The 13,516-nt window shown below is 51.7% G+C and overlaps 1 protein-coding gene across 2 annotated transcripts; it reads left to right on the top strand.

Annotated features, from left to right (window-relative positions):
* Positions 1–1,842: 1,842 nt before the first annotated feature.
* On the top strand, positions 1,843–13,267 carry BABAM1 (BRISC and BRCA1 A complex member 1). 2 transcript variants are annotated; one of them, XM_006147138.2, is made up of 9 exons: positions 1,843–1,947; positions 4,667–4,964; positions 6,447–6,505; positions 7,983–8,103; positions 8,188–8,266; positions 9,485–9,509; positions 11,600–11,729; positions 11,896–11,982; positions 12,844–13,267. In XM_006147138.2, exons 2-9 carry the CDS (start codon positions 4,680–4,682, stop codon positions 13,045–13,047), a joined length of 990 nt encoding a protein of 329 aa, XP_006147200.1. In that variant the 5' UTR covers positions 1,843–1,947; positions 4,667–4,679; the 3' UTR covers positions 13,048–13,267. The 2 variants fall into 2 exon arrangements, with proteins under 2 accessions (XP_006147200.1, XP_027627108.1); XM_027771307.1 differs by having other exon boundaries at positions 6,357–6,505.
* The last annotated feature ends 249 nt before the right edge of the window (positions 13,268–13,516 follow it).

The following is a 13,516-nucleotide window of genomic DNA, read 5'->3' as shown; positions in this document are numbered from 1 at the left end:
GCTGTTAGAGGCAAGAGGTTCTAGGAGACCACTCTATGGTTCGTTTAAGTCTCTAGGCTTTGGCCCAGGCTGTTCCTTCTGCCTCAATTCCTTTCACTTTTAAAAAAAGAATTATTTGTTTAATTTTATATATTCATGCATTTATTTTCATTTGACTAGAGAGAGAGAGAGGGAAGTGAAAAACCAACCTATCAGGTCTAGGACTTGAACCGTGCTCAGCCATGTGAGAGTATCCAGCACCTTAACCACCACGCCACCTGTTGGTCCCTTCACTTTTTGTTTTTCTGACAAATTTTTCATCTATCAAGGCTCAATTTACGTAGTCCTTCCAGGCTATTATTCAATCAGATCTCGACTGATGTGGGTAGGTTTAATAAACCTTTTTCTAATTAAACTCAGACTGATTTTTTAAAAGAATTATTTTGTTTGGGACCAGTAGTTAGCATAATAGCAATGTCACTGGACTCCCAGGTAGTTGATCATGGTTCGAGTCCCGGACCCAGTGGCTTAAACTCACACCAGGCGCTTGTGCCCGCGTGGCTAAGATCCACAAGAGGTTCTAGGAGACCACTCTATGGTTCGTTTAAGTCTCTAGGCTTTGGCCCAGGCTGTTCCTTCTGCCTCAATTCCTTTCACTTTTAAAAAAAGAATTATTTGTTTAATTTTATATATTCATGCATTTATTTTCATTTGACTAGAGAGAGAGAGAGGGAAGTGAAAAACCAACCTATCAGGTCTAGGACTTGAACCGTGCTCAGCCATGTGAGAGTATCCAGCACCTTAACCACCACGCCACCTGTTGGTCCCTTCACTTTTTGTTTTTCTGACAAATTTTTCATCTATCAAGGCTCAATTTACGTAGTCCTTCCAGGCTATTATTCAATCAGATCTCGACTGATGTGGGTAGGTTTAATAAACCTTTTTCTAATTAAACTCAGACTGATTTTTTAAAAGAATTATTTTGTTTGGGACCAGTAGTTAGCATAATAGCAATGTCACTGGACTCCCAGGTAGTTGATCATGGTTCGAGTCCCGGACCCAGTGGCTTAAACTCACACCAGGCGCTTGTGCGTGCGTGCCCAAGATCCCGAGAGGAGAATGGAGGAGAAGGGATTGCCACGTGACCGTCCTCCCTGGAGGGTGATTTCTCGCTTTCTGTCTCTCTCTGTCTGTCTTTCTGGTGAGCACACGCGTCCTATAGCGAAAACCTCTCCAAAAAAAAAAAAAAAAAAAAAAGAATTATTTTGTTTAACTTCATTTATTTATTTAATTTGTCCAGAAAGGGACAGAGGGAAACAGAGACCAGGATTTGAACTGCAGTCAGCCATGTGAAAATCCAACCTTTAACCACCACACCACCAAACTCAGAATGATTTTTAAACGGTTCTAGGGAGTATTTTTTATTTATGCAAAAATATGTAAATCAGAGAGAATAACATAACTGGGCGGGTCTTGGGGGGTCCTAGGTCATGCCCATCTCCAACCAAGAAAATCTGCCCAGGAGTGAGATTCAGGTCAGTTTCTCCAGTCACCAATGAGCTTCGCCTCATCCCCTAAATCCCACGCAGTTCACGCCCTCTCGGTTTATTACATTGCCAACCTATCCCGCCTAGCAATTTATTAACTAGCGTCATCTAATTGGACAAGAGAGATTAGACTCCGCCTAGCATAATTGCTTTAGCCAATCATATTTTAAACTTAGTTCTCAATTAAACCAATCACAGCCAAGATCCACTGCATCACCTTCCAAGCCCCGCCCTCAGCACAGTTCCAGCCTATCAGTTTCAAGTCCACTCCAGCCTCCTCTGTTCCATCTCTCCGCGCCTCCTACGCCACGCGGACTACATTTCCCAGCAGGCGTCGCGGCTGCGCCATACCACTTCCGGCCGGCAAGATGGCGGCTTCCTAGTGAATCGGCGGCTGGTTTGGACGGAGGCTCCGGCTACGGTGAGCAGAAGTTCGTGGGTGAAATCGTGCGGGGCTTGTGTGTAGCGGCCCAGCTCCTTTTGCCCCAGAGGTCCCGCCCCCTCGTTCTCTCTGAATCTTTTGCCCGAAGCTCTGGTTCTTTTGCAGTGTCGCCCCCATCCTCGGGCTGCGGGTAAAGCTTTGTTTTCCATAGAGATGGTGGGGCTGCCGGGTATTCCGAGGCCATCCCCGGGAGCCCGCTGCCTTTGCTCAGATAGACAGATTGTACCAGTTTCCCCCAGAGGACCCATCCCATCCAGGTCCACGACCCCCCTGCGTGCTGACGTTCTCTCAGCGGCCCATCGCCCCCAGGGGGGAACCCCCGTAGGTTGTCATTCTTTCATTGACCAAGTCGTTGTCCGTTACAGGCAACAGAAAACCTATCTGAGCTCAGCTAAAGTCAGAAAGGGAAGTTAGTGGTTTAGAGAGGAATTCAGGCATAGCTGGATCCAGGTGCTGCTCGGAAGTCGATCGGCTGTATTTTGGTAGGCATCACTTCTGGCCTGCTGTCTTTCCACCCTTGGAAGTAAAAGAGGTCTCTGGCAGCTGTCAGCGTCTGTCCTCCCAGCTCTCCAATCCTGAAGGGAGTCTCTTTAACTCTGGTTGCATTATTGGAAATCCCAGACTTGCCGTTAACTCTGGTTGCATTATTGGAAATCCCAGACTTGCTGCTCAGTAGCCCTGTATGGGCCCATGTTCTCATCCCTGGGGTATTCCCAGTGGCCAGAGAGTTATGGACTCATGATGGACCCTGTTGAGGGCAGGTGGGATTACCCCCATGGAAAAAAATTGGGAGTTGGTTCAGGTTAAGGCATGAGGTGGTGGTTAAGGCAGCTGGATCCCATAAGGCAAACTGCACAGTTCAAGTCCCAGACCTGGAGGCTTAAGAAAACCAGTCTGGCATGTGTGCATGGGTGCCCAAAATCCCAAAAGGAGTGAGAGACAGGGAAGGGATTGCAGTGTGACCATGCCCTGTGAGGGGGTGGTGGTTCTTCTCTTTCCTAGTCTCTTTCTTGTGCATGCATACTCCCTGTAGAAAAAAATGATTTTTAATTTAATGGGACCAGCAGGTGGCATGGTGGTTGGAGCCCTGAACTCCCACATGGATGACGGTGGTTTGGGTGCTGGACCTGGTAGCTGGCTTTCTCACTTTTTCTTTTTCTCTGGTCAAATTAAAGAAAATATTAATAATAAATAAAGAAAAGAAAGTAAATGGATGGTACTTAAATTTCTTTTGATTAATAAAAAAAGAATCTAGGGCCAATAGATGGCATCATAGTTTTGTCGCTGGACTCCCACGTAGTCGACCGCAGTTCGAGTCCAGGACCTAGCTACTTAAAATTCATGCCGGGTGTGTGTGTGTGCGTGCCCAAGATCCGGACAGGAGAATTGAGGAGAAGCGATTGTGGCATGGCCATGCCCCCAGGGGGGGATTTCTCACTTTCTGTCTCTCTGGTGAGCACATGCACCCTATAGCAAAAAGTCTCCTTTTTTTTTTTTTTTAAAAAAAAAGAATTATTTTATTTAAGTTTATTTATTTTTAATTTGACCAGAGAGGGACAGAGAAAGTGAGAAAGAAACTGTCAGGTCCAGGATTCAAAACTGCGGTCAGCCATGTGGGGATCCAGCTCCCTTAATCACCGTGACACCTGCTGGTCCCTAGCAAAAATCTCTTAAAAATAAATAAATAGGGGGCCTGCAGGTGACATGGTGATTAAGGCGCTAGACACTCGCACATGACTGACCACAGTTTGAGTCCTGGATCTGGTGACTTGCTTTCTCACTTTCCCTTTCTCTCTCTCTGTCTGTGTCTCTCTGGTCAAATTTTAATAAATGAATTAATAAATACAGTTAAATGAATAGTTTCTTTTGAGAGGTTTTTTTTTGCTGTACAGCATGTGCTCTCGCCAGAAAAACAGAGAAGGACAGAGAGATAGAAAGCGAAAAATCACCCCCCTGGGGGGGATGGCCATGCCACAATCCCTTCTCCTCCATTCTCCTCTTGGGATCTTGGGCACGCACGCACACGCACCCGGTGTGAGTTTAAGCCACCGGGTCCGGGACTTGAACCGTGGTCGACTACGTGAGAGTCCAGTGACATAGCCATTACTCCTACTGCTTTTTCCGACTTTATTTTTTAATAATTATTTATTTTTATTTATTCATTCATTTATTTTAATTTGACCAAAGAGAGACATAGAGAAAGAGAGGAAAATGAGAAAGCAAGCCACCAGGTCCAGGACTTGAACCATGGTCAGCCATGTGGGAGTGTCCAGTTCCTAAACCACCACACCACTGCTGGTCCTCAGAATGACTTTTATTTATTTTTTTTGGAGAGGTTTTTGCTATAGGGCGCGTGCACTCACCAGACAGGCAGAGAGAGACAGAGAGACAGAAAGCGAGAAATCACCCCCCAGGGGGGATGGCCACGCCACAATCCCTTCTCCTCCATTCTCCTCTCGGGATCTTGGTCACGCATGCACATGTGCCCGCTGTGAATTTAAGGCACCGGGTCCAGGATACGAACCATGGTCAACTACATGGGAGTCCAGCGACATAGCCATGACGCTAACTGCAGGTCCTCAGAATGGCTTTTATAATCAGCAGCTAGCTCATAGTCTCTTTTCATGCTTCGTGAGCCCATTTTTCTGAAACCCCCCAAGGAGCAACTCCTTGCTAACTCGGTCCCTGTTCCATGCAGCCACGCAGGAGCCATGGAAGTGGTGGAACCCAATAGCCCCACTGAGGAGGAAGAAGAGGAGGAGGAGCAGTCAGCAGGGCCCCGGCCGCGCACGCGCTCCAACCCCGAGGGAGCTGAGGATCGGGCACTGGGGGCCCAGGCCAGCGTGGGCAGCCGCAGCGAGGGTGAGGGAGAGGCGGCCAGTGCTGATGATGGAACCCCGAAAGCTCCAGGAGCTGGCCCCAAGCCCTGGCAGGTGCCCCCACCAGCCCCGGAGGTCCAGGTTCGGACGCCAAGGGTCAACTGTCCAGAGAAAGTGGTGAGTAGGCACTGAGGCTCTGGGAAGCTCCAGTTAAACGTTGCTGCCTTTTGGTATTCAGTCTGCAAACATTCTCTTTGTATTTGTTTCCTATGACTTTCAAGAGTTAGCACAGAGGGACCAGCAGTTGGTGTAATAGCTACGTCGCTGGACTCCCATGTAGTCGACCACGGTTCGAGTCCCGGACCCAGTGTCTTAAACTCACGCAGGGCGCGTGTGCGTGCATGCCCAAGATCCCGAGAGGAGAATGGAGGAGAAGGGATTGCAGCGTGGCCATCCCCCCGGGGGGTGATTTCTCGCTTTCTGTCTCTTTGTCTCTGTCTGTCTGGCGAGTGCACGCGCCCTATAGCAAAAACCTCTCCAGAAAAAAAAAAAAAAAGAGTTAGCACAGGGACTAGTAGGTGTCGTGGTGGTTAAGGAGCTTGACTCCCACATGGCCAACCACAGTTCGAGTCCCAGACCTGGCAGCTTGCTCTCTCACTTTCCCTCTCTCTCTTTCTCTCTCTGGTGAGCGCACAAGCCCTATAGCAAAACTAAAAAAAAAAACATTATAAATCAAATAAATCTTTTTTGCAAGAGAGAGATTTTCACTTTAGGGTGCGTGCGCTCACTGGAGAGACAGAGAAACAGAAAAGGAGAAATCACCCCCAGGGAGGATGGCCACGCTGCAGTCCCTTCTCCATTCTCTTCTCAGGATTTTGGTCATGTACGTACATGTGCCTGGTGTCAGTTTTAAGTCACCAGGTCCAGGATTCGAACTATGGTCAATTATGTGGGAATCCAGCCACGTAATCGTTGTGCCATTTGCTGATACCTAAATAAATAACTCTTTTTTTTTTTAGAGGTTTTTGCTATAGGGCGCATGTGCTCTCCAGGAAGACAGAGAGAGAGACAGAGAGACAGAAAGCGAGAAATCACCCCCTAGGGGGGATGGCCACGCCGCAATCCCTTCTCCTCTATTCTCCTCTCGGGATCTTGGGCACGCACGCACACGCGCCCGGCGTGAGTTTAAGCCACCGGGTCTAGGACTCGAACCATGGTCGACTACGTGGGAGTCCAGCGACATAGCCATTACACCAACTGCTGGTCCCTACATTTTATTTTCTTTTTTAAAACGTTTTATTTGCCTGGTGTATTTTTCAAGCCGCTGGGTCCGGGACCCAGATCACAGAGCTGGCCACGTGGGCTCCAGCTGCCTTAGCCACCAGGCCACCTGGCTGGTCCAGCAGCTCATGTATAAGACCTCGTTTCCACGGCTCTGTGATGGACGTGCCGCGGTTCATACATCCCCTCATCCACCTGGACTCTCAGTCCAGGACTCTACCCCGGAGCCATCGTCTTCCTATGTCTGTGCCTGGAGGTCAGCTGGAGTCCCCCAAACTGCCTTTTCAGACACACCTGCTCAGAGAGGGCCAGCAGCATGGTGCCGGGGATCCAGTGTTGGCGCCCAAGGGTCCCTCACCAGCTCTACCTTCCTTCCAGATCATCTGCCTGGACCTGTCGGAGGAAATGTCACTGTTGAAGCTGGAGTCGTTTAATGGGTAAGAGCTCCATATTGGAGCTGCCATGTAGCCAGAGCTGGGAATTAGCCAGCCCCTCAAAGAGGGGACCCCCCCCAGGCCAGCCAATGGCATGGAAGTTAAAACACTGGACTCCCAGGACCAGCAGGTGGTGTGGTGGTTAAGGGCGCTGGACTCCCACATGGCCAACTCTGGTTCAAGTCCCAGACCTGGCGGCTTGCTTTCTCACTTTCTCTCTTTCATCAAGTTACAACGAGTAAATAGGTAAATAAAGTTAAATAGAGTAATTCTTATTTTTTTTTTTTTTAGAGGTTTTTGCTATAAGGGCGTGTGCACTTGCCAGAAAGACACAGAGAGACAGAGAGAAAGTGAGAAATCATCCCCCAGGGGGGATGGTCACACCGCAATCCCTTCTCCTCCATTCTCCTTTCGGGATCTTGGGCACACACCCACCCGCGCCTGGTGTGAGTTTAAGCCACTGGGTCCAGGACTCGAACCACGGTCGACTACCTGGGAGTCCAGCGACATAGCCATTATGCTAACTCCTGGTCCCCCCTTTTTTTTTGGGGAAAGATTTTTTTGCTATAGGGCACATGGGCACCCCAGAAAGACAGAGAGACAGAGAGAAAGTGAGAAATCATCCCCCAGGGGGGATGGTCACACCGCAATCCCTTCTCCTCCATTCTCCTCTTGGGATCTTGGGCACGCACGCACATGCGCCCAGCATGAGTTGAAGCCACCGGGTCTGGAACGCGAACCGCAGTCGACTACATGGGAGTCCAGTGACATAGCCATTACGCTAACTGCTGGACCGTATGATTTTGTAATTTGGTAAAGGGCATGTGTTCTCCCTGGAGAGAGAAACAGTGAGAGAGAGAGAAGGAAAGTGAGAAAGGAAGCTGCCAGGTCTGGGACTCGAACCACGTGGGAGTCCAGCACCTTTACCACCATGCCATCAGCTGCCCTCCCCTTTCTCTGTTCCTCTCTGGCAAGCACATGTGTCCCATGCCCCCCCCCCAAAAAAAAAATTGTTTTAAACTCTGAAAATTTATGTGCCTTTCCTGAAGTGTCCCAGCAATCCCCAGGGGCAGAATTCAGTCCCAGGATTCGAACCATTGAGTTTATGCCCAGCCATGTGCTTCCAGCCTCTGCGTCTCCATGAGGTTAGGTGACAGGGCCCTAAGGGTTCCCAGGACCTGATGGAGATGAGACCTCTTCCTGCCCCCTTGGTGGCATCTGTGACCCCCTCCATGGCCGATCCTCAGAGCAGCTCCCCGAGGCCTCCCATGGGACTGACAGGAGACCCGGGCTGGCCAGAGGGGCCGGGATGGAGAGGGCCTGACCCGGAGACCAGTGGGCTAGGTTTGTGATCGGTCCTTGTCCCCCGTCTGCTGCGGGATCCGCGCCTTCCAGGGTATATGTTGGGCCTCACAGAGAATCCCCCTCCCATGGCTAGGTGGGAGCCCCTAACTCCCCTGCCCTCTCTGTGCGCCCCCAGCTCCAAGACCAACGCCCTCAACGTCTCCCAGAAGATGATCGAGATGTTCGTGAGGACCAAACACAAGATCGACAAGAGCCACGAGTTCGCGCTGGTGGTGGTTAACAATGACACGGCCTGGGTGAGGCTGGGGCAGGTGCTGAGTGCCCGCCGGGGCGCCCAGGGCCCGGGAGCACCCCGCTGAAGCCTGTGCTTCTCCGTACAGCTGTCCGGCCTGACCTCCGACCCCCGCGAGCTCTGCAGCTGCCTGTACGACCTGGAGACGGCGTCCTGCTCCACCTTCAGTATCCTTCCTACGGAGGCCGCGGCCCTCCCTGACGTCCCCAGGGCCTGGGAAACCCCGACCCGGCGCTCTGGGGCTGCTGGCCCAGTTTCCCATTTCGGCTGTGCTGTGGTAGGGGGGCACAAGTCACCTTCCAGCGCCTCCGTTTCTCCATCTGTCAAGGGGAATCGCAGAACTGCCGTCCTCCAGGGCGGCTTTGAAGAGAAAGTAATAAGGGACCAGCAGGTGGCGTGGTGGTTAAGGCGCTGGACTCCCATGTTGTCAACTGTGGTTCAAGTCCCGGACCCGGTGGCTTAAACTCACGCCGGGCACGTGTGCGTACGTGCCCAAGATCCCGAGAGGAGGATGGAGGAGAAGGGATCGCGGTGTGGCCATCTCTCTGGGGGGGGTGATTTCTTGCTTTCTGTTTCTCTGGGTCTCTGTCTCTCCAGTGAGCACACACACCCTACAGCAAAAATCTGTCTCTAAAAAAAAAAACCCGCAGAAAGAGGGACCAGCAGGTGGCATGGTGGTTATGGCACTGGACACTCCCACGTGGCCGACCATGGTTGGAGTCCCAGACCTGGTGGCTTGCTTTCTCACTTCCGCCCTCTCTCTCTCTTTCTCTATGTCTCTCTCTGGCTCTCTGATCAAATTAAAATAAGTGAATGAATAAGTGAAAATAAATAAATAATTATTTTTTTTGAGTGGGTGGGGGAGGTTTTTGCTATAAGGCACATGCACTTACCAGACAGAGAGAGACATAGAGACAGAAAGCGAGAAATCACCCCCCATGGGGGATGCTCACTCCACAATCCCTTCTCCATTCTCCTCTCAGGATCTTGGGCACACACACACATGTACCCGGTGTGAGTTTAAGCCACTGGGTCCAGGACTTGAACTCGGTTGACTATATGAGAGTCCACCAACTGCTGGTCCCAAAAATAAATAAATAATTATTTTTTAAAAATGCAGAGAGAAACGGGGGGGGCATAGAGACCTCCTGACTCTTTCGTTATGAAGAGAGGGGCCCTGAAAGAAACAGGAACTTTGAATCACCGAGGGGTATCCAGTGCCAGAGTCCCCTGTCGTGACCTGTGCTGTAGTGACTTGGAGGCTCAGAGAGGACAAGCAATTTGACCATGGTCACACAGCACGTCTCCGGAGGGGCCCAGGACTTCCCAGCCTCAGGATCAGGGAGGCCGCCTGCCACCCGTGTTCTCCTTAGCATCCCGACCAGATCTGGAAGGTCTCTTCAATCTCATGTAAGTCCCCCTCGGGGAATTTTCTTCTTTTTCCCTATTGAACACGAGAGAATGGGGTGGGGGGTAAGAAAGCACCCCCAGGGGTTATGGCCATGTTACTGCAATCCCTTCTCTATCCTCCTCTTGGGATTTTGGGCATGCATGCATACGCGTGCCTCCTGTGATTTTCAAGCCCCTGGATCCTGGAGTCGTACCCACAGAGTTGGCCATGTGGGATTCAGCACTGTTTGGTTTTTTTTTTTTTTTTTGGAGAGGTTTTTGCTATAGGGCGCGTGTGCTCGCCAGACAGACAGAGAGAGACAGAGAGACAGAAAGCGAGAAATCACCCCCCAGGGAGGATGGCCACGCCGCAGTCCCTTCTCCTCCATTCTCTCGGGATCTTGGGCACGCACGCACACGCGCCCGGCGTGAGTTTAAGCCACCGGGTCCGGGACACGAACCGCGGTCGACTACATGGGAGTCCAGCGACATAGCCATTACACTAACTGCTGGTCCCGGGATTCAGCTCTTTAACCACCGTGCCACTTGGTCGTTTTGTGCACTTGAAATACATTGAACAAACCAAGCCCGTGTCCTGGTGGTTACAGGAGCCAGGTCCCACGTGGCGGACGGCAGTTCGAATCACAGTCCTGGCAGCTCGGCAGACATGCCGGGCGCATGTGTGTGTGTGTGCCCGAAGTCTGTCCAGACAGGGGAGGGGAAAAGGGATTGCAGCCTGGCTGTCATGTCTGTCTGTCTTTCTGGTGGGTTCATCTACCCTCTGACAGATATGCACACGCCGGCCATTAAAAGGAAAATAAGAAAACGTCCATTTCGTTTTTATTTTTTTTTTAATAATTATTTGAACTTTTTCTTATTTACTTGTTTATTTCAATTTGACCAGAGAAGGACAGAGTGACAGAGAGAGAGAATGGGAAAGTGAGAAAGCAAGTCGCCAGGTCCGGGACTCGAACCATGGTTGCCCATGTGGGAGTCCAGCGCCCTTAACCACCACGCCACCTGCCGGCCCCATCCATGTAACATTTTTTTTTTCCCACTGATTTATCTGTTTATAGATTTTTGTCTGGTCTTATTTATTTATTTATTTATTTAAGAATTACTTTATTCATTCATTCATTTTAATTTGACCAGAGAGGGATAGAGAGAGAAAGAAAGTGAAAAAGTCTTATTCAGGACTGCCAGATGGTGTAACGGTTACATCATTGGACTCCCATGTAGTCGACCATGGTTCAAGTCCCGGACCCGGTGGCTTAAACTCACGCCGGGCGCATGTGCGTGCGTGCCCAAGATCCCGAGAGGAGAATGGAGGAGAAGGGATTGCGGCCTGGCCATCCTCCCTGGGGGGTGATTTCTCGCTTTCTGTCTCTCTGTCTGGCGAGCGCACGTGCCCTATAGCAAAAACCTCTCAAAAAAAAAAAAAAAAAAAAGGAGAGGGCCAGCAGGTGTCATGGTGGTTAAGGTGCTGGACACTCCCACATGGCTGACCATGGTTCAAGTCCCGGTCCTGGTGGCTTGCTTTCTCACTTTCCCTTTCTCTCTCTTTGGTCAAATTAAAACGTAATAATAAGTAAAATAAATTCTTGAAAAAAAAAAAAAAAAACACAAAGGAATAGAAAACAGTTCCTGCTTAAAACAGGAGCTTGGGGGACCAAGAAGGTGGCATGGTGGTTAAGGGCGCTGGACTCTCGCATGGCTGAACACAGTTTGAGTTTCGGACCTGGTGGCTTGTTTTCTCACTTTCTCTCTCTCTTTCTCTCTCTCTCTCTGTCCCTCTCTGGTCAAATTAAAATAAATCAATAATAATAATTAAATAATCTTTTAAAAAACACACACACAGGAGCTGGGGCCAGGGGGAAAATTGCCTTGTGATCTGCTGAGCGCAGGGCAGTGATGGAGAAGGGGCCCTGAGTGTGGCCATGCAAGCTCCAGCCTCCCTGGGGAGCCTCGGCACAGCTCTGTGCAGTGGGAACAGCATATGCGAAGGCTCAGAGGCAGCGGGGAACCCCGGAGGGGCCAGGTACAGCCTCCAGCACCTACTTTGGCAGACCCTGGAGTGCTCACCTGACCCACCCCCTCCTTGGTCCATGCAGCCAGCAGAAAACCGAGCTGCCGGTCACGGAGAACGTGCAGACGATCCCGCCCCCGTACGTGGTCCGCACCATCCTCCTGTACAGCCGTCCGCCCTGCCAGCCCCAGTTCTCCCTGACGGAGCCCATGAAGGTGCGTCCGGCCCCGCAGAGCCGAGGCTGCCGGGGAGATGCCCGGAGGGACGTCCTCCCCACCGCGGCTGCTGGGCTCGCCTGCACGCAGGTTCCCAGAGGCCGAAGCCGGGGTGGTGTGGCTCTGGGGCATCCCCGAAGCCTCGTGTCCTTTCCGTCCCCTGCAGAAAATGTTCCAGTGTCCCTACTTCTTCTTCGATGTCGTGTACATCCACAACGGCGCGGAGGAGAAGGAGGAGGAGGTGACCTGGAAGGTGAGAGGCCACGCAGGTGGGCGCCGCCCTGTCTGCCCACCCTGGGCCTGGGGGCGTCTCCCTCTGAGTGGCAGCCCTGGACCCCGGGCTGGGCTGGATCACGGCCAGGCAGCCCTTCAGTCCCCGTGTCCTCGGTGTCCTGAGCCAGGGCTGACTGAAGAGGAGGGGCTGCTGGCACAGTGGCCTAGGGGCGCCCAGGCTGCCCATCCCAGCCCCCACAACCCTGCTTCTCTCTCTTCCTTTTTTTCTTTTTTCATTTTTTACTTTTTTAAGAATTATTAACTGGGGCCAGCAGGTGGCATTGTGGTTAAGGGCACTGGACTCCCACATTGCTGACCGTTAGGGGATGGCCACGCCGCAATCCCTTCTCCTCCATTCTCCTCCCGGGATCTTGGGCATGCACACGTGTCTGGTGCGATTTTAAAGCTATTGGGTCTGGAACTTGAACCACGATCAACCGTGTGGGAGTCCAGCCATGTAAGGGCTACACCATCTGCTGGTCCCAAATGAGAAATCACCCCCAGGGGGGATGGCCACGCCTCCATCCCTTCTTCACTCTCCCCCTGGGATTTCAGGCATGCACGCACACACACCCAGTGTGATTTTCAAACCCCAGGTCCAGGACTCGAACCACAGTTGACCACGTGGGAGTCCAGCAACATCACCGCTACGCTGTCTGCTGGCCCCTGTGCTGGGGGCTCTAAAAGAGCCAAGACAGACCTCTTGAGGCCCTTGACACTGTGCTGAATGCCTGAATGGTTTCTCCTTGGCAAACTCCTCTGCACCCTTCAGAACCCACCCTATTTAGCCCCTCCCCTGGGTATCCCCTTCCTGATCAGCTCCTCACTGTTCCCCTCCCAGGACATGTTTGCCTTCATAGGCAGCCTGGATACGAAGGGTACCAGCTACAAGTATGAGGTGGCACTGGCCGGGCCTGCCCTGGAGTTGCACAATTGCATGGCGAAGCTGTTGGCTCACCCGCTGCAGCGGCCCTGCCAGAGCCACGCCTCCTACAGCCTGCTGGAGGAGGATGATGAAGCCACCGAGGTGGAGGCCACTGTCTGAACCTTCCCTGCAGTGCTCAACCTTCTGGTCGGCCAGGGAGTGCCGATTCTCAAACTGTTCTCAGGGGGAACACCTCGGGGGTTCCAGGAGGCACCCAGGGCACCTGAAGAGGTTCCTGAGAAGAAACCCAGGAGGCATCCCTGGAACTCATGGGTCTGTTGTAACGTTTGTTTTTCCGTGTTTGATCTTTTTGTCACCAAAATAAAAACCCAAGACTCACTATCGGGGTCCACAATAATCACTTTGCGTGGATTGGGATCACCTTGGTTGCAGGTGACTCTGTGGGCAGAGGTTGGTGGTTTCTTTCCTGTGAATGATAAGGCGAGGTACCAGCACGCCCCCTGCCGGTCCAGGGTGGCCCATTTTCAAATCCAGTAGAATAGGGAGTCTCTGACTTAGGAGCGCTGGGTGACTAGGGGTGATTTCTTGCTTTTTGTCTCTGTCTCTTTCTAGCGAGCGCATGCGCCCT

Source organism: Tupaia chinensis, unplaced genomic scaffold (genome assembly GCF_000334495.1).
Source record: "Tupaia chinensis unplaced genomic scaffold, TupChi_1.0 Scaffold000201_1, whole genome shotgun sequence".
Classification (NCBI taxonomy): Eukaryota; Metazoa; Chordata; class Mammalia; order Scandentia; family Tupaiidae; genus Tupaia; species Tupaia belangeri.
This window is presented reverse-complemented; position numbering and strand designations above follow the sequence as displayed.